General features: G+C 43.8%; 1 protein-coding gene across 6 annotated transcripts; it reads left to right on the top strand.

Annotated features, from left to right (window-relative positions):
• The first annotated feature begins 248 nt into the window (after window positions 1–248).
• On the top strand, window positions 249–26,805 carry uhrf1bp1l (UHRF1 binding protein 1-like). 6 transcript variants are annotated; one of them, XM_017411627.3, is made up of 25 exons: window positions 249–696; window positions 7,970–8,132; window positions 9,523–9,561; window positions 10,885–10,976; window positions 11,058–11,247; window positions 11,331–11,471; window positions 11,986–12,153; window positions 12,732–12,912; window positions 13,069–13,152; window positions 13,248–13,409; window positions 13,533–13,679; window positions 13,861–13,979; window positions 14,088–14,229; window positions 14,940–15,133; window positions 15,232–15,978; window positions 16,298–16,974; window positions 18,260–18,343; window positions 19,251–19,399; window positions 19,635–19,792; window positions 20,000–20,150; window positions 21,017–21,058; window positions 24,095–24,351; window positions 24,506–24,614; window positions 24,739–24,893; window positions 25,253–26,805. In XM_017411627.3, the coding sequence occupies exons 1-25, from the start codon at window positions 653–655 to the stop codon at window positions 25,379–25,381; spliced, it is 4,524 nt and encodes a 1,507-aa protein (XP_017267116.1). In that variant the 5' UTR covers window positions 249–652; the 3' UTR covers window positions 25,382–26,805. The 6 variants fall into 6 exon arrangements, with proteins under 6 accessions (XP_017267116.1, XP_037837047.1, XP_017267117.1 ...); XM_037981119.1 differs by having other exon boundaries at window positions 24,098–24,351; XM_017411628.3 differs by lacking the exon at window positions 21,017–21,058.
• Window positions 26,806–27,228: the final 423 nt, after the last annotated feature.

The raw sequence follows: 27,228 nt of genomic DNA on the forward strand, positions 1-27,228 counted from the left end.
GCAAATATGTAATTTTGTTTTGGATCTTTAGGATTTTTTTTAGATACTGTTTATAATTTGCGCTTCTCCTGTCCTCCATTTGTCCATTTTCCTATTTTTTAAGCGCCCACTGACCAACATACTGCTGTCGCGTTCAGGTACAATGACTGGACATTGACAGTGAGAAAAAAGCAGCCAATCTCCCCCCTCCAAAAAAACCTCTGAAAGCCTTGTCTTCGAGCAGCCCCCGAACGCAGCTTTAGTCTCCGCCCACACGCCGTGGCGTGGCAACAGACGTAGTCGAACGGCTCCGTGGACGTTATCCCTCAGATGAGCCAGGTGTACGGTGATACTGCGGAGATCCGCTCCGGTTTTTGGCTTGCCATATTATGGACTGAACGAGTTGGCCCCGACGCGGTATGCTTTGTCTCCGAGCCCGGCGGTCTCCGAGGCGCCTGAAATGCCGTTCGTCCGCGCGCCCCGGCCTCCTCCTTCGTTCCTTCCGAGAGCAAAGCGGGGGACGCCGCTAGAATGAAGCAGACCGGGATAAGAATTTGAGCCGCTGCTTGTTGGTTAGCTCGACTGCTGTGGGGCGGTAAACAGCTAGCAGTCAAGCTAGCTCAGACAGCTCGTACCCGGCGGCGGCGGCTCGGATATCGGATTAGTTCGGGTCATGGCCGGGCTCATCAAGAAGCAGATCCTGAAGCATCTCTCCAGGTTTGTTCTTATCAGGGACTCACAGCAGAGGGTGGGGGGGTCAGCTGACACAGCTGACTTTCGCCGAAATATTACTACTGTTTAGCTACAATTTAATTAATTTAGCTTGACACGGGTGGAGAAGCGCCGTGTAAGCTAACGTTTAAAACACTTTATTTAAGAAACCTTCAGCTGTGTTTTTTTTTTAAATTAATGTAACCCCCCCTTTAACCAGCTAACGGGTTAGCACCGACCTGGGTTAAACTAATCCTTCGAAACTTGCCAAAGCTGGTCGAACCTGTCGAGTTGTTGAGTCATATCGAGTAAAACCACCCCTCGGCTTCTCCCCATAGGCAAATGATCATCCAATCAGGCAGGGCAAACATGACGTCTCCAGCACAAATCTGAGCTGTTTAAACATAACCACTAGGATGTTTGAGGAGCACTGAGTAGGTTGTCAGACCCAGTTTACCTGGTTTGAAGTTAGTGGACATCACTTACACAGCTTAAAAACATCACCACTAATTCATTATATTATGTAGAAAGACATGGAATATGAGAGGCAAAGAGATATGTGTACATTTAGCTTAGTTAAAAACATGAAACCTCACCAAAATGTGATAAAATCAAATGACTAAAATGACCGTAACTATTTAGTAGATATTAGATGTATTTCTCTTTTTGCACGGAATGGGAGTACGTGTAATTTTGTTGTAGTTTTTGCATAATGACATAAAAGGTTCTGACTCTGCAGAGTAATTCAGCACTGAAAAGTCCCCAGTTCAGTGTGTTTTTAAGCATTTCGCATCGTCAGGTATGTTTGGATGTCTAACTGAAGGGTATTATTTTGCTTCAGGATCTAATAATTGGCTTTACGAGGCTCCGTTTTGTGTATTTACAGATCTTATGACATGCTGCTTCGGGCAGCATTTAGCTCTGCATGGTTTTGCGTGAATTATTTATTCTTTTCCACTGTCTCTCAGGGGGACTTTCAGCACTTCCTTGTTCTGTGACCTGATAGCATCCAACAAACAATTTCAAACCGTGCATTTAATAGTACATTTTCAGTTTCCATTAGCGCTTCAAACAGTCGAGTGTGTCATTCATGACCATATATTAAGTGGTGGAAGGTCAGTGCTTTGGACTCAAAGGTGCACGGGGCTTTAAGATAACTGGTCCCAGTCGAGTTAATCTTTGAAAGGCTCTTCGGCACGCTGCTTGACCACTTTGTGTCTCGGAGAAATAAAGGACACAATGTCTATAATATTTTATATAGTTTTGTCCTTCGTGCGCTTAAAGGCAGAAGCAGGATCGCCTTATCTGCAACACACAGCCTGCGTGTCATGTCCTTCGCTGTCCTAGTGCACTTCAGTTGTGTGTATTTGTGTGTGTGTGTTGATGGTGAATAAGGGGTTTTGTGCATGACTGTGCTCGCCCTCAGCAGCATTGACATCTCCACTGGCAGGAAGTGACTTGACGAGTTGTGACGTCGTCTGGCGTTGGGCTTGTTTTCGATCCGTCCGATTGGTCTGTTCGCGAGTGAAAGCAGGACCCGGCCGACACGAAATGGCCAATCCTTGGCCGTTTTGTGTCATGACGTCACAGCGCTGGTGTCAGAATGGCGAAGCGGCGTGACCTCACTTGCTCCACGTTGTGGCTGAGGCGATCGACTGCTGCTTCATCATCAGCACCAGCCGGGAATAGCTCGTACTTCTTCTAGATTATTATTTCCACATACTGTAGGCGTGCTTACACAGCTACAGATTATGTTGTGGGTGTCAACATTTCAGCTGAGCGCTTCACTCTTCTCTGAAACAGAGGACACCCGTCTTTCTAATACTGACCAGGATTAAAGCAGTAGTGAGGCAGCCGCACTTCTTTACGCTTCGGTGTCCTGGAAGTATGCAGCGATGTTTCCTCCTCTGGCCTGAACAAACGCACTGAAGTGTGTGTGTGTGTGGGGGGGGCATGCACGACCAGCTGAGGGTGCCCTTTTTTGAACGGCGCGAGCTGTTAGTAGCATTGCACGCTTAATTTGCAGCAGGTTCAGAATGCACTCGCCTGTTGTGGAAGTAGGATCAATAAAAGCGTTTCGCAGAAGATCAAATTCAGGTAGCCCCCCCCTCCCCCNGGGGGGGGGGGGGTGAGTTGACACAAAGTGTGTGTTTGCTGTTCAGACACGGGTTTCGTTATCGACACGAATCTGGCTCTCAGCCACAACGTTGTAGCTTATCTACAACTACACAGACATTTAAACATCTGTCGCTTTCTGAAGGAGACATTTCTACTGAAGAAAAATATTTCTCTCTCCCACTGTGAGGTGGAAGGTGTAACACAGCCGCTGACAAAGGAGCTGAAAGTCAGGCGTTCCTGCAGTGAATCAGAGTACTTCTCTTTCACTCTCCTTTTCATCCTCCTTACTTTCTTTGTATTGTTCCATTTTTTCCTTGTTTGTTTTCTACCCCCCCTTCTCTCCCCCTTCTGGCCCGTTCCACTCCCTCTCCATTTCACCTTCTAATGGGATGGATATTTTGACTGATTTTCATTCAGTTTTTGCTTGAAAATAAAAAAAAGTATAAGTGCATAAACGAGAGAAAGGGAAACGTGTTTGAAAAGAAGAAATTAGTTTTCCCACTTTTGCTTGGAAAAAAAAATAGCTAAAAGGAGTTATCAGCTGCCAAAATGATACTCGTGTAAATGAATCAACCAAGAGTTTCGGTCTTTAAATCCACTGTTTTATTTTGTTAAATAGATAAGCTAACTCTTTATTTACTTTTTGAATTTAGCTATCTTGTCACAAAATAAAATAAAAAAAAAATCTTAAGAGCGTCTTTGCTTTAAAAGAATTATAAATTTCTACTTTCTTTTTGCTTTTGTGGAAAGGACTTCAGGTCTAGAAATGTATCCTTGTCTTAAAATGAATTTTCCTGTGCGTTCATTCATTAGAGCAGAGTTTAAAGTCCACAGTCGCGTGGATGTGCAGGAATCTTGGTCCGTTAGCAGGAAGATCTGCTAAGCAGAGGAATTTCTGCACAAAGCAAGTTCCTAAAAATGTAAAGCTTATCAGTGGCCTTCTTATGGAAATGGTTCATGACCCTGGGGGATTAGGTTTGTAGTCAGGCTGATACGTGAGAACCTGTAACATCCTGATAAGAAGCCCCACGAGGTAGATGGATGGCTTCATTAAGACCTTTTTTAACTTCTCTCAGATTTAATATTGACTGCGTCGGCCAAACGTTAGTCACGATAATGTCACGTCCTCGATGGAGACTGGGCCACAAGAAGACGTTTCTGACAATCCAAGGTGTTTGCTTTTAATCGCTGGAGCTTTAGTTTCCCCACGAAGTATGATAAGCTCCTCGGCGTGACTCTCTTGTGGTCCTTCCATAGCCGTGTGGCGATGCAACGCGACCATCATCTCCGCTGTTCGCCCTTCTGCTGAGGAAGCTATTAATGCATGAGTCACGGCCGAGCGCCGCACTGTGGGTGTTTAATCAGCTCGGAGCTGTGAAGTGCTTGTGGGTGGGTTGGGTTTTTGGACTTTGTGTGTGTGTCCCATTTGGCCCGGGTCCCTCCAGACCTTGGCATCCCATTTAACGGTGTAACCTGAGCTTTATATTAGAATCCCCTCCAGGCTTTTGCTACCTCAGACCGGGCGTGAATATTCAACAACTTGGGGTTACAAATTACCAAAACAAACAAAGTTAAATGACAGTTTTCATTGCTGTCTATATTTGAAGGTGTTTGATAATTAGAGTAAATTCCTAAGCCATTTTTTAGAATTGATTTGATTGTTCTGGATAAGTAAAAAGTAGAAGGCTATTCGATATTAAACCGAAAATGTTGACTTTGCGTGACACGTGCCTCAGCAACTCTGAAAACACAGCTTCGTACGCTTTACAAAATGAATGTTTCGATACATTTGGAGCCACGTCACGGCTCTGGTTGTAATGAAATCTCTGCCTGGCTGCCTAGCTTGATTTTTAGAATGAGCTCGGTGAGTCACACTTGCCAGAAAACGCTTCTCTAATTCTGTCAACTGCCTCAGCATCTGTAGAGGAAGAATGGCCTCAGTGAAAGAATCTGTGAGGCTCTTTGTGCAGCAGCTCTGTTGATACTAAATGCGCTAATGAAGGATTCAGAGGCACATTGTAAATGTCACCTCATCTATTTTTTTGTCTCTCATTGAGCAAACTTTGCTGGCCAAATGTGTCTTGATTATGAATACGCTACACTGTAAAAGAGAGATGCCCTGTCTCGTTTTTTTTTATATATCTGTATTTTGTTCGTGCCTCCTTTTTGTTTGCCTTTTACGTATTTTTTTTCTCACTTCACATCGCCTCCTTCTGGACTGCTAAAATAAGCCAGTAACCGTCTGAGTCACTCAGGCCATTTTCCTTTAGGCTAAACTCCTTTTTAGCATCGGCGTCATCGGGCTGCACCTCCATCGCATCAGGGAGAAGCTGTTCCCCTTCAGTAAAAACCCAGACGTTGGCACAAAGTCTGCACTGAATAGGTGGTTAAGAGAGAAATAATGAGCTCACAGTGCGAGACGTCTTTCCATTGAATGTGGCAAAGTTAGGAAACTATGATACGAACCCTAACTCTCTTTATAGCAGGAATTACCGTGAATCTTTAGGAATATGCCACGACTGTGATCAGAGCTGAGACTGGAAATAAACTCGTAGCTTTTACTTCTCATTTATGTTTGCAAAGATCCAGTGCTTAAAGCCTGAAGCGTCGCAAACCAGCATCCGCCTGCACCCACACAGCTCTGTATCTGCAATCTCCAAAAAAATCACCCAGAACCAACCTAGAGCTGCTGATATAAGCTCGAAAACACAGAATGCTGCGGCTTTAAAGGGCTTTTCAAACTTCAAGTTTCCTCCATGCCTTGTTGCGTTCAAAACAAACAGCTAGGTTTCACACATTAAAGGTAAATCTGTTGACCTGACACAGTTTCATACTGTCGCCTGGAACAAGGGATCTCCCCATCAAGATTTTTTTTTTTGTCCCAGATACAGATCCAAGTCACTGAAGATTCGGTGTTTCCTGATACCTAGTTTCAGTTTGATGCTCGCATTTGTTACGGCACAGACTTTCAGCCCACTTACCACAAGTACATCATAGTTATTGGAATCAATTCGGCGTGCTCGGCTTGTTAACGGCGCTACATCACAACGTTTCACGGCAGCCGTAAAAACCGCAAACAGAAGGTCAACAACAGAGATCAGGATACTCTGACACCGATGCCTCGACCAGAACCCAGATTTGATATTTAAGATCGGCTCGGGACTTCCCTACCTGGAATGCCTTAACGCTCACACCGGCAAAGAGGCCAAATTGGATTTGGACCACCTTTGTACGCAGGCCTGGTAGTTGGATCTACTATCACGGCATAGGCACAATATGATGATGGTGTCAGAGAACAGTAAAGGTTAGGAGTTTACAGCTTCAACCAGCTCTGCTCGGCCCTGCTCACTGAGGCGAGAATAAAAGGGAAATATTACTGAGAGAGAACTTAATACCCGTTACTGTCCTACTCTTCTGATAAAGGTCAGCCTGCGTAGTTTAGCTCGTTTGGGCTTTAAGTTTAATGGCACTGGCGTTCGCGTCGCTGTTTAACAGCATTTAATTTGATTACAGTATTGATTTATTTATAGAGCTGGAAGAACGAGGTGACCAATGAGATGCTGAGGAGCGAGAGAGCAAGCTAAACTAGCTGGCTAGGTTGTTGACACTCGATCAGCAGCAGGAATGAATATTTCACTTGTCACAAAGGCTGAGACGCTCCTCCATCGAACGTCCTCGGTGCCGAACCGACCGTGGTTTCCGTCCGAGAACGCCCATGCCCTCATGTGTGTGTTTTCTTTGCGAGTGTGTATTTCGTCTCATTCCTTTGTGCCGGGGATTTGTTTACGCCGCCTCTGCTGCTGAATAATTCACACAAATGTTGAATTGGAGAAGTAACAGCATGGAGATGGCGTTCAGTGGAGAGATGTCCAAATTTGACAGATTGAATTATTTAAAACTCGTTTTAAAGAATAAGCTTTTAACTGTGTGACCCTCGTTCTGTCTCCTCATGCTTGTAAGGTTTGTGCTGAAGGTAATGAGTAGCTCTATATTTGAGCTTTTTTTTGATTTCAAGTCGTCGACAAATCAAGTTGTTTACTTTACGGCTTTATTTTTTTACATTTTATGTTCCATCATAACTTTAACTGTCCTGCTCTGGGGCTTCATTTCCTTGAAGTCTCGTGTTGTTTTAGAGCACTTCTGTTGTTCTGTAAGTCATCCAAACCTGCTGTGCGCATTTTAAATTTAGGTCCAGTGTCTGACAGCAGAGACCCATACTCACAGTTCAAACATCAACATCACATAGACAAAGATCGGGGATGTTTACAAAGGAAGTGAAATCTTATGTATCCCCTTTGCTAAAAGATTTCATAGAATCGACTGTGACTTAGTAAAGAAAATGATTAAAGTTGACAGGAAAGTTGAAAATATGGCTATTTATTATGTGATATTGTGTCATATTTGTGTCAAATACTTACACAACTACAGTTTTACTGGGGCAGTAAAGCCTGGTGGCCCGCCAGGCTTATAATACACTGGGGTGAACCCTGAGCTAACCATTAACTAATAGTCAAACACTTATTGGCATTAACTTTGTGAGTTTAAGGCTCTTTACTTAGGACAAAAAGCAAATAGACTAAAATAATCACTGCAAGATTATAGGTGTAAATATTGACTTTTAATAAAATGAATTTTGGCACGTTTCCTGTCCTGCATCCTACGACTCAGGTACACTTTGTCCTTGCTACAAAAACCTCATAAACGGCTGTTCTGTTTACTGTTGGACCGGAAAATGCACTTTTCATTACTGTGTGTAATTTATGTTTGCAGGGTGAGGAGGCTTTTTGAGATTTAAACTTTGACTTCTTATCCAAATGTGTTATTTGGTCGGATAAAAATGAGAAAATGAGTCTTGTGGCTGGAACTTGCTTTATAAAACGACTTCAGCACCAGAGTAATAATCCTACTTTGTTATTCTAATCCTTTTTTTAAAATTTAATTTCTTAAAAATATCAAATCTGCAGCTTGTTAGTGCTGCTATTAGGACAAATACCGCCCTGCAACTACTTTTAAAGCCGTGCGTTTGGAAATAAGACGTGCGCCTTTTGCAACCAGCATCAGAAAAACAAGAAGCGCATCAGGGTGGAGGTTGTTTGACAACAATTTCCCTCTACAAATACCGTCAAGCATCGACGTCTCACTCTGCCTCCTTGTCTTGTAGGTTTGCTAAGAACCTGTCGCCGGACAAGATCAACCTGAGCACGCTGAAGGGGGAGGGCCAGCTCACCAACCTGGAGCTGGATGAGGAGGTTCTCCAGAGTCTGCTGGACCTGCCCACCTGGCTGGCCATTAACCGCGTGTTCTGCAACAAGGCTGCCATCAGGGTGAGGGTCACTGCCGCCGACCCGTGTCCTGACGGTCATTTCATATCGAGCTGACAGAAACCTTCTCATGCTGCTGAACTCGACTATTTTAACCCCACAGCACTGATTTAGTATTAATTTTACCCAGTTGTGCTTAAAGCGATGTGCCAGACAGATTTTAGCATGGTTTTATTTCAGGCTTTAAGTAAAATAAAGCTATAAACCTGGGTTTTGTCGCACACCAGACGTTATGTAAGTGTTACAGGGGGGCAAGTCACCGATAACAGTGACTGTTTCCCTACAAATGCGCTCTCTGGCACCGTCTCATGACCTGCTGTGGTTGTCAGCCAAGACTCAGCTCTGAGAGCAGTTGTTGACACACCCTGGAAAAGTTGAAGGAAGCTGTATAATTTGCTTCATGACTGAACTTTTATTCGGACCAAGGTCCATTTCCCACCTCCGTCTTTCCTCTTCTCCTACATTCCTCTACATTTCTTTTAGTTACTGATGTTGATTCGAATCTTTAATAAAAACCAGAGCAAACACTGTACTTTGTATGTCTTTGATTACTATAGTTTCTGTTCTTGTTATTTATAATACAGGTCTCTCATGTTTGCTGTGTCACTGACGGCGTGTAAAGCAGTTTATTTTAGCTGTAATTAATGGTCACATCATTTATAATCCATATTTGCGATGCGTCAGATTTCTTAGTGGAATGTGAAGCTGGTGAAATGAAAGTTTGTTTTATTGTTTGGATTGTGTTTTTAGTTTCAAGTTGGTTAAAAATGAGAACCCGAATGTTTCTCACTTCTTCACTTGTTAGCTCTCCTCTCCTGTTGCTCTTTAGCCTAAAATACTCCATAAATGTATTTTATTTATTGTCCCGGTTGAGTGGAGTTTGCAAAATCATGACACGTATTAGCATTTATAGCTTCATATGGTGTTGTAAATAGTTTCTTTGATGGCTCAGAGTGACAGACATGAACTAGTGCCCTTTCTTGGCACCTTTGAGGGGTTTCTATGACAGGCGGGGAAAATGAAATGTGTCTAATTAAATAAAAGCGTCAAACAAGTGATTTGTAACACCTCGAAGGACACGTTACTCTGCGGAAATAAAAGTTGGCGTCAAATACATGCATTCAGTCAATTTTACCATATAATTTCCTGCTGGCTTTAATTAAAAAGCTTTGTGTCGAGGATTAATGGAGCTCGGCGGCTCGCTGAATGACCTGCCTGTCAGCCGAGGCACATTGATTTAGTTTCCCTTTCTTTTCTTTTCGAACTGCTCCTGCTTGTTTTAACTTAGTTCACTACAGCCTAATCTTATATTCCCACGACTGTTGGCTACGTGTTGGTGTTCAAATAAGCCGAGACTAAAAAGATGTGCTTCTGTTCTTTTTGTCACTGATAGATACCATGGACGAAACTGAAGACTCACCCAATCTCGTTGGTAAGTTCATACTCTTGTTTGTTAAATGATCACAAACAGAACTTTTAACGTAGATTCAGGATCATTTAGCTTGCACAAATCCCATTTTATGAAACGGGTCTAAAAAAACCAAAAGGTAATTCCATCATTTATTTCCTGAAACAGGTAGAACTCCTGCACATTGTTGAGCTTGAAATGAATATTTATTGCTGCTGAATCGAAAAGGTGAATCTCTTTCAGATTAAAAAAAAAACCCTTCCAACTTCAACCCTCTCCCTCGCTCTCTGTATTAGCAGCAGGGGAGTAAGAGTCTTTGTGCAACATTGGTGGGAGGCTTCAAAAATAGCACCATGATTATGCAAAAGTGTGTTAATCTTTTGGAAGGAACTCGGGTTTCGGGCGTGAAGAAATCTGTAACATGCGAGCGAATACGGAGCCGAAGAAAAGGGCTTGGAAGTTGTGGCTGAAAAACCAACTTTGAACACATTTCTTGAAACGGATGCGTAGAAGGAACAAGAAGCTTGTGCACACTGTTGAACGTGGAATGACAGTTTGTAGCATTTGTATCTGCTGGTTAATAAATTGAGAGAAAACCAGTGTATTAATGATTAGTCGTTAATACAGCAGAAGTGAGGTTTGAGTCGGGTTTATCTCCTAGATCTTCTCAGACAGATTTTTAAAAGACTTCTGTTGTCGTTTCCTTTCTGATAGCTTTCATGTTTTGCTCAGGTGTTTTTTTTTCTTTTTTCTTTTGTGTCTTTGCCATGGCTGCCAGTCTCTCCCTCACGGCTGCCACATTTGGCGTACACGGCGCAGGTGTCAGGTTAACAGCTGCCTGCCAGCCTGGTCCCAGTCCCCAGATAGATGTTTTTTTCCCCAGCAGCACACAACCAGCAATCGCATATGCTTCATCTGTAACGCTCATCGTGCAATCATCAATCATTGTGGAGCACAAAAGAACAATACAGAACAGCAGCATGGCTTTTAAACTCTTACAGAACAGTATGAGCGTAAAGAGATGAGTCTACTGTCTGCAGGCACACCAATAAAAGGATTATTGTGTCAAGACTTGTATGAGAAATGATAACAGCAGATTGTGCCGGGAATTTACAGTACACTGCTGGATTTTAAGTTAAAGCGCAGCAAAAACGAAAAGGCCAATCTGCAATCTTCGAGTTTACCTTTTTTCTTAAGGTTGTAGTTGCAAATAGGTGCTTGTGTTTAAAAAAAAAAAAAAAAAACAACAAAAAAAACTAATTCTGCTAAAGGTTGAAGAATCAATAAAATAGTTTTAAAGGGGTATGGATGTTAGTTGCTACACTGAACCTCTAATTGCTCTTTCAGTCTCTGGATAAAGTGATAATGGAGATGAGCACGTGCGATGAGCCCCGTCCTCCCAATGGTCCGTCTCCCATAGCAACAGCATCGGGACAAAGGTGGGCTTTCGGTGATTGACTCTTAAGACTAGACATTAAAAAAACATACTTTTAAATGCGCTGTGTTCGTCTTCTTTACAGTGAATATGGGTTTGCTGAAAAGGTGGTGGAGGGGATTACGCTATCCATCAACTCCATCATCATCAAGATCAGCGCCAAGGCCTTCAACGCCTCCTTCGAGCTCTCCCAGCTGCAGGTCTACAGCGTCAATACCAGCTGGGGCATCGGCGATCTGCGGTTCACTCGCATCCAGGATCCTCAGAGGGGCGAGGTCCGTGTTGGCTGATTTGAAACTACATTTTTATTTACATTCATGGTCTTGCTCTCATCAGTTACTCACTGTGTCTGCTTTAGGTCCTGACGTTCAAAGAAATCAGCTGGCAGATGATCCGCATCGAGGCCGACGCGATCCACAGCGCCGAGCACGAGATGCTGAGCGCTCCCATCCGCCTCATCACCAACCAGTCGAAGATCCGAGTCACTCTTAAGAGACGGGTTAGAAACACACGCAGCTCATTTGAGTAGGATCACACACTCGCCCTTTGATGGACCAGGCTCGAAATCGCACGCCTCTAAGTGACAACCTCTTGTTCGCTGTCGTACAATGATCCCTGTGTGTGGTCTCACAGGCTGCAGGGCCGGCAGCGCTGCTTCATCAAAGAGCCAATGTTCTTTGCAACAGAAATGATGAGCACTGAGCTGCAGATTCATCATCATCTGCTGAAAGCTGTTTAGGTGTAGTTTATGAAAGTAGTTAGCCTCAGTTCTCATTAAAATACATTTTGAAAACATATGTTTATAAAAATATTATTCTGCTTGTGATTTAAAAAAAAATAGACAGTTTGTTTATCAGTGGGTTATGCTGTTGTATTGTTCGGAACATTTTAATTAAATTTACTCTGAATCAAGAGCTTCTGCAATCAGAAATGACCCTGAAGTGTTTTGTCTAACAGTATTAGTTGCAGCCTCTGCCTACATGTTTCATGTTTATATGCGCTTCCTGGTACAGATAAAGGACTGCAACGTGGTGGCCTCAAAGCTGATTCTTATCCTGGACGACCTGCTCTGGGTGCTGACTGACTCTCAGCTAAAGGCAATGGTGCAGTATGCAAAGTCCCTCAGTGAGGCCATGGAGAAGTCTGCTCAGCAGAGGAAGAGCATGGCAGCAGACAATCAGGTAAAGGACAATCTTATATTCACGCAACCCTCCTCCCCATTTTTATTAGATGTTGATTTCTCTCCATGTCTTTGTCAGCCTTCCATCCCATTTTCACTTATCCTCCTCTGTCTCCCAGTTCGTACCCTGATTCCACTCTGTGTGGATGAGCCATAGTCTGACAATTTGTCTTTGTGCTAATAAAGTTACGTTTGTCCCTCTCTCTGTCATTTTCTTGTTATCATGCTGTTTATCTGCTGACATCATCCGTCTTATTTTGCTTTTGCCATTTCCTAGTTTCTATTTTCTTGTTATTCTACCACACAAAATGTACAGACATTCATCGCCCACTCAAAATCACACCTATCCTCTTCCAGGTGAACCTACTCTATAAACTGTATAGTTTCAGTAATTTGGTCCCACACGCCATCTGGTGGAAGCCTCGAGCACTGCACTACTCAGCAGTTTCCTTACATTTTGTAGTTTTTATTTCCCACCTAAGAGCTTCAACAGCATTAGAACCTTGGAGAGCTCAGTCACTACCATCCAGCAGCGCGTAGAATGAAGCATGGGCGCTGAAAACTTCATCTGTTCAACAGGTTTCATCGCAGCCCTCTTCAGCCCAGCAGGAGCGCGCCCAGCAGGCGTCCGCAGCCACTGACCAGAGTGCGACCATAGCCAAGCTGTTCAGCGCCTACGATGTGTGCGAGACCTCCCACCACCTCCAGATTACACACCTCGACTTGCATATCTGTGACGACATCCACGCTAAGGACAAAGGTAGAGTCGAACGCACATGTACACAGATACAGACATTACCTGCATGCTTGAAGTCCTTTATACCAGCTTTGACAGAAACCACAACAATGAGTTATTATTTGAAGTATTGTGGTGAAGCATTAACTGGAGGTGTTTTTTTTTGTTGTTGTTGTGCAGTTATCAATAAGAGGATAACAGGCGGAGCAATGCAGCTTTCCTTCAGCTCTATCACTTTGGACTACTACCCATTACACAAAACTGGTATGAATGTCTGCTCATGACCTCTATATTCTGAAACTCTTGTTCTTGCCTTAATGAAAAAAAAGTATCATAACACACGACATCTCCTCCTTTAGATGACAGCTGTGTCCGCTGGATGCACTACAGCGAAGCCACGAAAACCAGGGAGAGCTGGGCGAAGAGTCTGCTCGATGAGTTCAGGTCCAACGTAGAGATGTTAAAGAGTGCCGTTCGAGACCAGCAAGGCCCAGGCGCTGGACGCAGCTCTCCACGTCATGGTAAACAAGCACACTCCGACACACGGCACAGATTATTAGACAAACTTGTTTTCGGTGTGGGTTTTTGTTGTTCCCTCCTGGCACCGACGGCACGTCATCCCCTGTGGGTTTTCTGTCCTCCAGTGTCCTTTAAGGACGATGTGTATGAGCCTCTAGGAAGTCAGGAGAAAGCAGGAGGAGAAGTAGGGCTTAGGGAGGCAGATGGAGGACTCCTAGAGTGGAGCTCACGCACACAGCCTCCACCTCAGTGCTGCTGGTGCCTAGAACCAGGTACCACAGTGTGTGTGTGTGTGTGTGTGCGCACAGCTGGGTGCGGTGATGCACACCTTGTTTTTTTTTTTCTTCTAGGCTCTCAAGTTTCTCTTTGGAGATAGAAAAAGTTACATAGTTTCTTTTTTATTTGATATTATAGTTGTTTCTTATCCTTCCATGTCTCCTCTTTCCTCTCCAGGTAAGATAAACACCTCCTCCTCCAGCACTTCGTTCAGCCCGCCGCCTCCTCAGACTCCGAAGACCCAGCTCATGTCCAGCTCGTTTGTTCTCAGAATGGCAGACTTCAGTATTTACCAGGTTACTACAACAAACCAACACCGATCCGCAACTTTTAATGCGTGAAGTCGAAGCGTTTGCGCACGTGTTCTGTACTTGCTTTGACTCTCCGTGCTTTTTGTCTTTCAGGTGTCGACGGCAGACCAGCATCGCTCCACCCCGAAAACCATGATCTCCTGCAATAAAAAGTCCTTGTACCTGCCTCCAGAGATGCCGGCCATTCACGTCGAGTTCACGGAATACTACTTCCCTGATGGAAAAGACAACCCCAGTACGACTGCTTTAGTACTTATCTACATTTACTGCCTTGCGTCATGGTTTTAAAAATATAATTTTTTGCTTTAATCTGATTCGTTTTCTGATGTTTTTGCAGTCTACTTCTACATATTTCGTGACATTGTAGCCATTAATTTCTTAAAATGTTTAGCTCATTCAAGAGATGAGTGCTATAACTTGTGTTTATTTCATTTTAATTTTATTATATGAAATATCTTCAGCATAGAAATACATTGAGATTTCCTTAATTCCTTCAAAACAATGTTCTGTTTGAAACCTGCTTCAGCGTACCTGCTCTATTTACTTTTAGCTTCTGCTTCCTTAACAGCTCAGTTTCAGCTTCTTCAGGAAATTACAGCAGAGTCATTCAGCCCTCAGCATTCACACTGCATCGCCTGTGAAAATGGACTTTTCTAAACTGGGCTTCCTAAATTGGCAGTGATTCTGTCTGTTCCTCTCCGCTTGGATCTGTTCAGCTCATTCATTCACTCGTTCGAAACTCAGTGACTTTTGTGTGGCTGGGAAAAAAAAATAGATTTTTCTGAATTCATTCCAAAACTCAAAGAAATAATTCATTTTATTTCTTTTTTACGCATTTAGTTTGTTTGGAAACAAGGTTTATTCTTGTCTGACTGGATAAGAAAAACAACCACGACAAAAAAAAAAAAAAAGTCTAATTTCTCTTTTATCCTGCCGCCTCTGTAGTCCCCTGTCCCAACCTGTACGCCCAGCTCAACGCCCTGCAGCTGGTTCTGGATCCTCGCAGCTTGGTGTGGCTCAACCTGTTTGCCCTTGACCTCAGGCAGAGTCTGGAGCAGTTCATGGAGATCTACAAGCTCAGTGACTCACAGAAGCCCGACGAGCATGTTGACATTAAGGTTGACGGCCTGATGCTTAAGGTAAGAGAACCTGCAGAAACACGAGGCGTTTGAAGGATCTCTGAGAATGAAATGTATTTACAGGCGTTTGTGCTTGTTTGGTTTCTGCTCTTCTCTAGTTGGTGGTTCCCACCGACCAGGACGCCGCCTGCCCCGCCGACCTGCCTCGCTCCGTCTCAATACAGACTTCAGAAATGACAGCCACCAACACCCGACACCCTGCCAACTGCACCCGCGCCCATCTCGAGGCCCTGCTGCAGGCCTTTGAGGAGGAGCCGTTCTTCTCTCCGACGTTCTCCTCCTTCCCTCGCTCCCCCTCCTCGGTGCCCGTCCTCCATCCGGTCTTCCAGCGGCACGCTCACGAACAGGACACTAAGATGCACGACATCTACAGGGGGCTCGCCGTGCCAACGGTGGGCACCGACGGCCTCAAGATGCCTGCCGCGACAGACTTCTGGGCGCTGCACTTTGCCCAGTTTTGGGTGGACTACGAAGGCACCCGCGGAGGGAAAGGGCGTCCGCAGCCCTTTGTGGACTCCTTCCCCCTCACCGTGTGGGCCTGTCAGCCCGCAAAAATCGTCCAGCTTCAGGAGAAGCTGAGAGGATCCGCCGGATCAGGGCTGTCCCGAAGCATGTCGGCGGAGGCGGTCGCTCGTTTGCAGCGAAAGCGGTTGTTGAAGGAATTTTACAGCGCCGACAGTGCGCCGGCATCCCCTCACTGCAGCACATCAACACTGCCACCCAGTAACGGACTCCATACACCCCTCTCACTGGACAGTCTGCCCTCTTCACCCTCTTCTTCATCATCCAGTAAAGATGCAGATGTGCATATATTGGTGCATGTGCAGAAGCACTTGAGCGCTCAGGTATTTTTGAAATTATATGGTAAAATTGACTGATATTTTTTGTTTTTCTGACAGCAATGAAATCTACACATTTGAACAATGGGTTAAAATATTTATTACTTGTAATTGTACAGGATGAGTCAGATTTACAATTTGCCAAAATTTTTGAACTAGTTTAGAGATCCTTAGATTCATAGAAATGTTGAATAACCGGATTTATATTTTGACCAATTATATATTTTGTATCATATCCAAGTAAGGTTTTAGAATTGGATTGTACACTTTTATGACCATAATTAGAATTTATCTGTATTAAGCATTAAAGGTTTGTGTTTTTCAGGTGAGCCATCGGCAGTATGTGTTTCTGATGCTTCTTCAGCGCAGCCTCAAAGCCCTGCAGCAGACGCTGCAGCAGGATCTGGAGGAGATGGCTTCTAAGAGAGAGCGCAAAGACACCTCCCACCACGCCGCCGACCACCAACCCTTCACATTCTGCCTGGGCCTCCTGCTCAAAAGTGCCGAGGTGTCCCTCCTCTTGAAGCCTGTGACCCAGCCCGAGGGTGCAGGATCTGCCGCAGGTTCCGAGCTCTCCCCCTCGGAGAGCAGAGGAACCCTGGAGCCCGCGGGCGAAGCCGCGGAGGGCTCGGAAAAGGGCAACGAAGGGTCCGGCTCTGAGGCAGGAGCAGCGAAGCAGCCTTGCACCGTAGACCAGCTGTTATGCAGCGAAGGTCCGGAGAACGGAGCCACGCAGTGTCCCGCCCCGCTTGTCCCGTCCTCCAACTCCGTTGACTCGAATCAGAAACCCTCGGAGGAGGAGAGGACTCCATCGAAGAACTCTGTGAGGGCGAGTTCAGATGAAGGAGCCGAGGGGACGGGTAATGGGTTGGCTGCAGGCGATGAAGTTGGGTTAGATTCCAAAACCCAAGTGAGTGACCATTTGTCTGACCCACTGAGCAGCAAAGACTTTAGTGACAAAGACAAGACGGCAACAGCAAAGATGCCTCAGTCGGTATCCAGGTATTTATGTGCTTTTAGTTTCTCACCCACTAAAATCATTTCACTCCCAAGAACGTACACATTTACAACTTAAAACACTGTTAGTCTCTCTTTTTATTATTTCAATTAAAAGGGGTTAATGGGATTTGCAAATGCTTGTGATTTGTTTGTATTTACATATACGAAGCTTCTATATATTTATTAAAACTAAGCTTTTATATGACAGTTTCAGGAGCAAAAACTACGTCAAACATTTGAAAGCAGGGACTCATGGGAGCAAAGGTTTTCAAAGTGGGAGGCGGGGGTTCCTCAAGGGGCTCCAATTTTTGGAAGCGAAAGTGAAGTGAAAAATATTATGATATTATATGCATATTTGCGAAAGTAAATAACCTAGAGGAGCTCGAACTGGTAATAAGCTAGAAACTAATATCTGCTTTGGGAGCAGCCTGGTTTGCCTCCTCAGTGTTTGTGGTTTCAAAAAATGTCTTCAAAAGCATCCAGGAACGGAGCAAAAATAAACCGAGGAGCTGTAAGAAGTTCAAAACTTCAGCTCTTGTCCTTAAAAACGCCACTTTTTTGTTTAAATTAATAGGTTTAAATAAATGTTTTAGCCAATTATGTCACAAACAGTATGCACTTTTTAAAATATTGTAAAGATAATCATTTATTTTGTTTCATATATACAGTCAGACTGTTAGACAAGCTGATTACATAATTTAGTTTACAGAAGCAACCCTGAAAGTTACGTTGTTTATCATTTAAGCAATTTATTTGATTATCAAGGAGGATTGACAAACATAAACTCAAGTTTTATTTGACAGATTTTAACTTTATGGGACTGTCATTGTGTGCTGTTGATCAGTAATTAACTTTACTGTGAATTGCAACATTTAAAATGACATTTTTACAGACTAAAAGTTAAATGGTATTACTGTAAGTATAAAACTTAGTCACATATCAGTTTTCCTATATTCCTGTCTGACCTCAGCCTTTTTTCCGAGTCTCATTAACCTACTCGTGTCCCTGTTTTACTCTAATTGTTCCTGAACACAAGAGCTCTGTGTGTAAACCTTCGTATGCGTGTTTGTCACTTTGAAGTTTCCTCTTCTGACGCAACGCGTCTCATCTTTATAAGTGTGAGGCAGCCTCAGGCTTGCTGTGTCATCGGATGCATTTTCTCACCCATCGTCTGTCTGCACAGAGTCTGGACATTTCTGAACTCATTAACTCCCTTTTCTGCCTCTTCACTTCCACTTTGACCCATGCAAGGTGTGTGTGTGTGTGTGTGTGTTTTCTCTCTACCAAGGAAAGGAAGTTTGTCTGTGGTTTCTGATCTCCTCAGCTCCTCAAACTCCAGCAGATCCACCTCCCTTTATTCCATGTCTAACATGTAAGACACTGGATCTGTGTCTAGATGTACTTTAGGCTGGCTTACGTCTGCAGCGTGGTGCGAGAAGCTTCCTGATTTTATTTATTTATTTTTCCTGCGTGTTGCGTTGGAACACAAGTAGCGATGAAGCCATCTTGGGGTTTTTGTGTGTTTACCGGTGCTACAAAGGCACTGGCATGTAAAAAAAAAAAAAAAAAAAAAATGTTGTGCAAAGGAAAAGATCTGCTGCAGCAACAAGGCTGGAGGTGTGAATTCACGCACGCAGCCAGGCAGGAGTTTAAAACACCACACTGCTGATGTGAAGCCAGCGTAAAGCCTGTGTGTGTGCAGGTGTACCGTCTTTGTTCTTGTTGGATGAATAGAAACTGGTGCAAATTTGTGATTGCATTTAGAGAGCATGCATCTGCATGTGTGCATGACTCCTTGGTTTTCGTCTCTAGTATCAGTCTGTGTTAGTCATCTTTATTTCTCTGTGCTTTTTTTGAGCTGTGGTGATTTTCAAGGTGAAGCTCTTTGAGTGTGACTGTTCTTTATTTCAGCCTTGTGTTCTCTGTTTCTTATAAATCACTTGGATTTAGTGGGTTTTGTGTCATTTATGTCGTTCTTGAGGTTGTTTGTGACACTTGGGAGCAAAGCACACTTTACACGACCCTAAACAAGACGCCGAAAACGGAAAGAAGACATATTTAATTCATGTCTTCTCAAGATAGCTCTGGAAGCGCTGTACCCTCGGCTCAGAGTCTGCGAACAGAATTAATGTCAGATTTGATCAACCAGAAACACTGGACTTATTATTACATTACTGCGAGTCAACAGATGCTAAATTAGTCCCAACAATATTTTGGATCACCGTTTCTCACACTTCTGTATTTTAATTTCTTTCTTTCTTTCTTTTTTTTTTTTTTAGTGGTCGCTTGATGCGTGACCGCTCCCAGTCCAGTTTCTCGGTGTCCTACAAAAACATGAAGAAGAGCCCGTCCCTGCAGTCCCTGGACAACATCTCCATCGACAGCTACCTGCTGGAGGATGGAGACGCCTACAGCTTGCTGGAAAGAGGTAAAGAAAACGCACACTGCTTTCAAACAGTTTATTCAGACTTTAGTTACCTTTTTTTTTTTAATTAAAAGCACCCAGTCCTTGTTTTAATACCAACTACAGCTGACATACTTGTAAACGGCTCTTATGAACAGAAGGTGGCAGCATTGTGCTTATTTTTGCTTGGAGCAGTGTTAAAGTGTGTGATGTTTAAGCTGGATTGACTTCACTTCATTTAACTCGTTGTACTTTTCAGATGACGTGTCCATCTCGGGCTTCAAGGATACCATCAGTGAGCAGAGCGCCACCGAAAGCGCCACAGAGGCGGTAACTGGTCAGGAGCAGGAAGGGGGCGCGTCCCCCGACAGCGTCAGCGCCACGTCCCAGAGTATTGATGAGCCGACCAAAGATCTGGTGAGATGCAGCGAATGTATCTGCAAAAATGTTTGCGGTAGCTGTGCTTTTAATTTGTTTTTGTCGCAGATCCAGTATCATTAATGTTCTCTGATGTTTGCTAAAAATAATAATTAACACTAAAGCTACTCAAAAACTCGACTTTCCGGCAATAAAGCGTGCATGCCACCAGACGGTGACGCCGATTGTCCTGTCCTTGCTTTCCAGGTGTCCGTGCTGGTGCTGAAGGTGCAGTCGGTGTGTGCCAGCATGGAGGTGGTGGGCGAGAGCTCGGCCGTGGCTCTGGAGGTGGGCCAGCTCACACCCAACCAGCTGGGCAACGTCAGCCTGCGGCAGTACCTCAGCAACCGCAGCCTCGGTACGAAGTGCCTGTTAGGTTTTCTGCTTCTTTGCATCTGTGCATGAAACAAAGGATTTTATACAGCTTATGTGTGATTTATTACATTTTTTTTTGCATGTTCAGTTTGCACTCAGGTTTTACTGTCTAATCTATGTATTTTACACGTGGTCATTAATGTTGGTTTTGTCCAAATAACTCACACTGGAGTCATAAGCAGTTTGGTCTGGTTTCAAATGGGAACTTGTTGATTATTTGAAACAGACCGATCAAAGTAGACTTCTGCATAAAAAAATAAATAGAAAAGAGAAGCAGAATAAGGATTGCGAGTTTGTCGAGCCATTTTTAAAGACGACTCTTCATGTTGTTCTGATTTGTTTGACATTGGAAGGGAAACACGAGGACAGAGAGAGGAAGGACGTGTGATAAAGGTCCCGGTTCATCCTTGATGCGAGGTTTTAGGTTTCTGCTTCACACGAACCTCTCGCGACATGATGTTGTGATTTCTCAGAGACGAGGCCGTCAGACAGATTTAGGGACAAGCAGCCACACCAGGACGTTCCACTTTAACCCCACATAATGAACTCCAACGAGAGCAGGAAGCTGCTGGATAATGGAGGAGTGGGGGGAAAAAAAACGTTTTAACTATTTATGTCACTGTAACGCCACATTTCAGGATTTCAGTTTAAAGAATTGACAAATTCTTAAAAGTTCGTAGACAAAGCAAGACATTTAATTTGATTAAAAAATATGGTTAATGAAATTAAAATAAAAGAGAATTATTTTTCTCTTTAAGAATAGGTTGAGAGTTGTTTCTGGTGTACACATCTCCACACTAACTCAGCCACCTCCTGCTATTTTTATTCACCTTCCATAACTTCCCACAGGTATGGTGAGTTCAGTACCAATACCTGCTCAGAGCAGCCAAGGTAACTGCTGGGTGTTTATTCCTCACATGTAGCTTAACTTGCATGACTGTCTCTTTCCACCAGTGTATCTGTGCTTATATGTGTGCGTGTGTGTGTGTGAGTGTGTTTTCTGTCAGATCTGCTTTCAGGATTTCTCTCGACAGCATGTTCTGCAGATACAGTGTGTCAGAAAACGCATGAAGCGTTTGTTTGCTCATTTTTCAGCAGCGAAGGGTGGATATGATTTTGAGATCTTTCTCCTCCAGTGTGTGTGTGTGTCACTTACTGAAGGATACATTTGACTGTAATGGAGTGAGTGGTCTTATTATTTGCAACATTAAACCTCCAACCTTTAAATGCGTGTTTGCCACGTTCGAGTTAACTTCTCCTTTTGCTCAGACTGATTTAACCCCAGATCTTCCCGTTCTCTCCTTTGTCTGATTCGTTGTCCTCGTTTCTCCCCCGCCCACCTCATCTCTCCACTGCAGCAGACTTTGCAGTTTCAGTCCAGCGATTCAGGCAATAAGAGAAACGCCAGCGTTGCCCCCACCTTCCTCCCCTGCCTACTATATCGGTTCCCTCCTCCTTCTCTCTTTCCTTCCATCTTTCCTCCTTACTTTCCCCCAAGCTCCCACTCCATCTTCCTTCTAATCCTCTGTCGTTCACCCCACCTTTCCTTCGTCTCTCTCTCCGTCTCTAGGCCATCTTTTCTCCCCCCACCTTCCCGCCTTATCGCAGTCATTCAGTCCTTGGCTGTCGGCTTCCTCCCTTGAACGTTTTCCCCCCTTCTTTCCCCTCACCTATCTTTTCTTTCTTGTCCCCGTGTCTGCTCAGCGCTGAGACGGTATGTCGTTTTATCTGAGAGAAGCTCACAGCCTTGCGTGTTTGTGCGTCTTTGAGTGTATTCTCCGCTCCTGAAGTTGCTCAGCAGTATTAACCCCCTCCTGCCGTCCTTTCAGAGAGCTTTAGAGACGGAAGTGACGCAGCGCTCACGCTAATAAGAAAGATCTTCTTCGATTGTTCATCTTCACTAAACGCTCTGCTTCAGCTCCTCATGCGTCTTGTGCATGTCAACCTCAACTTTTATCATCTCATTTGTGCCCTTTGTCTTTTTTCCTCTTTCCTTTCCTTCTATTCTAGAAATCTCAACATCTCTGGTATCAAACAGTCTCCTTCAGTCAACTTTTATCTTTATACACCTTTTGACTTCTGTTTGTCTCCCGCTTCTGTTTCTGATCTTCAGCTTCAGTTCACGTCTCACTTAAATCTTATTTAACCTCTCATCAAAATGCACCCTTTTATATAGAGCTCTCATAAAACTTGCCGTGTGTGCGCTTTAGGATAGAGAGAAACTTTCGTTTTAATCACACCCCATCTCCGTCGGCAACTAAAAGAAGGCGAAGTGCTTAGACTAACTTCTGCGGAGGGGAAAATGAAAGCCTCGCAAACTGGTGTGGGAGGCGCGCAGCCCGAGACGGGAGCGCTCTGAAACCGGTGATTAAAGCTGCTCGGAATATCTTTGGTGCCCATCAATAAGATGAGGTGTCTGAGAAGAACCTGAAGGGTACAAAAAGACAGGATGAATCCGTAATCCCAGCCTGGTGATCAGCTGCAGGAGCAACAGACTGCAGATCCTTCTCCTCAAACTGTGAGACTAATGAATTTATCCTCTAAACCCGGCTCCAGCAGCCATTTACATATCTGACTTAGTTCAGTTTGTTCAATCTTATATAACTCTTTTGTAGGTTGCATGAAAAGGTGCGATGTGTCTTGAATTTATAAACGCAACTTCTAGTTACATAACTTGTGCGACTGTATTTTACTCCAATACGACAAACTAACAAACTCCCGATCTTTAAGGCCTGTGTCGTTGCTGCCACTGAAAAGCAAAAGCAGACGGAAAATGTTTTTGCCCGCATGTCTGCGCGCACCTTACCAAAACATCTCATGAATAACTGAATGAATCTTACCGAATCTTTCAAAAGAAATCACTGGATATCATCTAAACATCTGCCCTGGCCAAATGACCCTTTAAAGCAGGGGTCTCCAATCCTGGTCCTGGAGGGCCACTATCCTGCATGTGTTACTTGTTTCCCTGCTTCAACACACCTGATTCAGTGGTTAAATGACCTCTTCATGTTCTGCAGAAGCCTGTTAATCACCCATTGATTCAAATCAGGTGTGTTGGAGCAGGGAAACAAGTAACACATGCAGGATAGTGGCCCTCCAGGACCAGGATTGGAGACCCCTGCTTTAAAGCAACAAAAATGTCTCTAACTTAGTCAGTTTTACAGATATCGCTTAAAATATTTGGTGTCCTAGCAGCTGGGACTGATACCAAACACATTCGAAGCTGTAATAAATTGAGCAAGATCTTTAATTAAAATCTTGCCATTAATTATCATGAAACCCTGGCTGGAACTTTCAGCATATAGCCAACACAAATAGCTATAATTCAGCTAATTTGACAGATATTGTGCTAAAATGTGGTCTGTTAGTAGCTAAGAGTCATTCACATTCTGGAAGATCTTTACTTAACCTTCAGGAATAACTGTTGGAGTCAAACCTGTTTGTCTGTCAGTAAAATATCTCATTAACCAATTCAAGATGGCCACTACAGCTGATCAACATTAGCCAACACAAACATGGCCATAACTCGGTGAATGTTACAGACATTGAGCTAAAATTTGCTGTGGTGGCAGCCGAGGGTCATTCACAACACCGACCGTGAGCGTGACATCTCACAAGATCGCACAAGATTTGATTACTTTCGTCCAGTTTTAATCAATATCCAGATATTTGCAGATTCTAGATCTGATACTAAAATTTACCATAGAGACACGGGATTAGAACTTGAAAATGTCGTTTTAAATCACCGTCTTTTAGTCGTTTTTAGTGAAAAAACTTTAAAGTGAGAAGGGGCTGATGATAGATTGGTTTAGAAGAGTTGTGTTTGGGTGTATTTTAATGTCAGGTGTAAGTGAGCTGAACACAATCTCCAAAAAATTATAACATGAATGCTAACAGCAAGCTGCTGTCGTTCCCCCCCCCTCACAGCAGGTGGCGAGAGCAACTCCTCGTTCACGTCCGGTCACAGCCCGGAGGTGCGGGCTCGCCTGGAGAGCGGACCCCGCGCTGCCGCCCACTCGCCGCTGGCCGAGCGCAACGGCTTCCTGCAGCTGCGCCTGCACGGGTACCGCGCGAGCTTCATGATGTCCACGCTGCGCAACCTGTCCCTCTTCCTGGAGGACGACGCCGCCTCGCAGGTGCTGCCCATGGAGATCAGCGTCAGGGACACGCGCGTCGACTTGAAGGTACAGGAGCTTCGGCTCGGGAGGTGTTCTGGTCGCAGATCATTTCAGATCCAACAGCTTCGTTGTTTCACTGCCAAACGCAGCCGCTCCTCTACACAACAAGTGTTTTGATCCGACCTAACTTGAGTTTAAATCTGTCCCATCTGTCTTGCAGGATGATGGCCCCCGCGACAATCCCTCTGACTCCGAGCCCTCGCCGATCACTCTCCATGTGGACAGTCTCATCATTCACAAAAGAGACGACGGCTCTTTCTCCATAGGAGGTGACACACAAACGCCTCATTTAATCTTCTTAATGTTTCTATTAAATCGACCACCGTTCTATACGACGCCCTATAAAACTCTCACATCCACTCATCTGTTTTCTCTCTGTCGCCTTCCTCTCAGATACTGCAGCTGAAGCCAAACCCAAGAAAGCAGGTTCACTGATGGACGGCTCTCTGAGTCCGGTCCATGAGGCTGTGAGCAGCGTCTGCAGGATACAGAAAGCTACGCAGACCCAAAACCCACCTGCCAGCCCCAGTCCGTTGTCCAGGGAAAAGGTGAGACACAAACAAACTCAGCTGTGCTGCAGTTTCCTTCCACACAGGGACCAATAAGCTCCTGTTTGTCTGTTTGGGTAATTTGGACTCTAATGTAAAAACACGTGATGCTACATTTAGCCGAGCTGTTACAGCTCCTTTTTTTTTCCCAGAATTTAATGAATTTGTACAAGCATGAGTTAAAAGTACAATATTTTAACCGTAACAGAGCAGCACTCGAAACATAAAGATGAGTTTCTTGCCAGAGAAAGGAGTCATTTTCCATTCGAGGGCTGTAATAAGAGATTTTTCTCCTCTGAATTATCTCATTTTCACCAGCTAAAAAGCTCCCCGTGGCTTGTTTTTCACTTCGCTTCCAGATGCTGTTAGAAGAGAACGAATGTTTAAAGCTGGAGCTGTCCCGAACCAAAATGGCGCTGGCCGAGGCTCAGATGGAAAAGGACTCGCTGCTTCACCGCATGAAGAGCCTGAAAATTAACACCAGCTAGACCCGCCGCCGCTGCCGGACGGCAGTGAACTTTGAGTTGGCGACGTTTTCCTGCTTCTTTAACAAGCGAACTATCCCGACTCGTGACTCCACAGCAACGCAGAGTCCGTCAAGACTCTAAATTTCCTTTATTTTTCTTTTTTTAACCCATTTGTCTGTTTTATCCTCTACATGAAGCGTTTGGGGAGTAGAAAACAAAAAGGGACGTTGTATTATTATTTTATTGCCTGAGAAAGAAAAAAAAAAAGGGGGGTTGAGATCTACATTCTTGGTGGTGCCTACAGAAAACCCTCCCCTCATTGTTCCTGTTGTCTTAGTTAAAATAAAAATAATAATAAAAAAATTATTTCAGATGAGCTTCATATGAAACCATAGGTGTGAAAAAACACTGAATGTTATAACTTTAGAAGAATGTCTAAAACAAACACACAAACAAAAAGACTTATTTTGCACTGCACTGAAATATTTCATTTAGTGCATCAGGAGTGGGGAACGAGACAAGTCCTGCTCACCCTCAGAGTGTACAGTGTATATTGTACAAGAATGTGAACACGTGAACTATTTTCTACGGACTCTTGGACGGTTAATGCAGTGTTTCAGTTGAATGTGTGCGTTTTATTTTTTGTGTGTCTCGGACGGCGTTTTGTCTGAAGCCGAGGGTGCGTTTCCACAGCTTTTTTGTCGAGCAAAAATGCCTCCCGACAGTCAGCGCCCTCCATCTTTTCTTATTTTTCTACGTGGAAAGAGCTACTCAACAACATGTGCTGCACTTTGAAACCTGTAAAAAAAAAAAAAAATACAGTAATTACTGTGAGAAAACAAGAGGCGAGGCGACAGCTTAAGAAAAATAACTTCTGTGCTCCTTTCTTTAAAAAAAAACAGAAAAAGAATACGAGCACATTAAAGCTGCCTGATCACCCGAGTGTGTGCATCTTTTGTGTAAATTCCTGTAGTGTAGTTTGTTTCATGGACAAGCGATGACCGTATCTGCTGCTGTTTCATCTGTGTGGGAACTCCAGGGGAAATCCCCGAGTTTGTCCTCAGAAATGACTAAAATGGACTTATTTTTCTAACGGCACACGCTTCAGTGCAACACACACGAAAAAAAAGAAAAGATCTCAGTATCTTTAATATTACCAACATGTGCAGTCATAACGTTCTCCAGCTCGGCCCGATTCATTCAAGTTCTGATCTAAACTTGAAATGCTAGAAGATTTAAATAGAAATGTTAAAGTTTTTTTGAGGGGGGGGGGGTCGGTTTTGTTTTTTTCCTCCAATCTTTACAGCCCTTTTGGGGAAATAATAATAATTAAAAAAAATTAAAAAGCCACTTTTGGGGAAAGGAGAAAAATACAAAACAAGTTGTATTTTGTCTGTCAAAGCTGCTGAAATACTGACGAAAATAAAAGATCAGTTTTAAAAGTTTTTAATAAGATCCTGTTTTTTTTTAAACTTATTAAAATCAAACACTTGCAACTAATATAAATTTACTTATTTATGTTTCTGTTACTTTTGTTTAGTGTGCCACCTGATTTTTCTTATTTATTTTTTTTAACATTTGTTTCACTGGTTTTGATTTTGCTCTTTTCATCACTTTGCTTCAGCTTCTAAAAGTATCCCGTTAATTCTTCAAAGCAAAAAGATAAACTTTGGTGTTGTTTTTCCCCCGCTTTGTTTTAAACATATGCTGCACATTTCCAATTCAGGACATCTGCTGAAAAGCCTGGCTGATTTACAGCACAGGTGTTTGAACTCTGGCTCGCCCTAATTTTTCATGCAGCATCGCCCCAAATTTATGACGAGTAATAAAATAAAGCGGGGAGTAAATACGAGAGTGGCCACTTTGTG

The sequence above is a fragment of the Kryptolebias marmoratus genome, linkage group LG18, assembly GCF_001649575.2.
Source record: "Kryptolebias marmoratus isolate JLee-2015 linkage group LG18, ASM164957v2, whole genome shotgun sequence".
NCBI classification, from domain to species: Eukaryota; Metazoa; Chordata; class Actinopteri; order Cyprinodontiformes; family Rivulidae; genus Kryptolebias; species Kryptolebias marmoratus.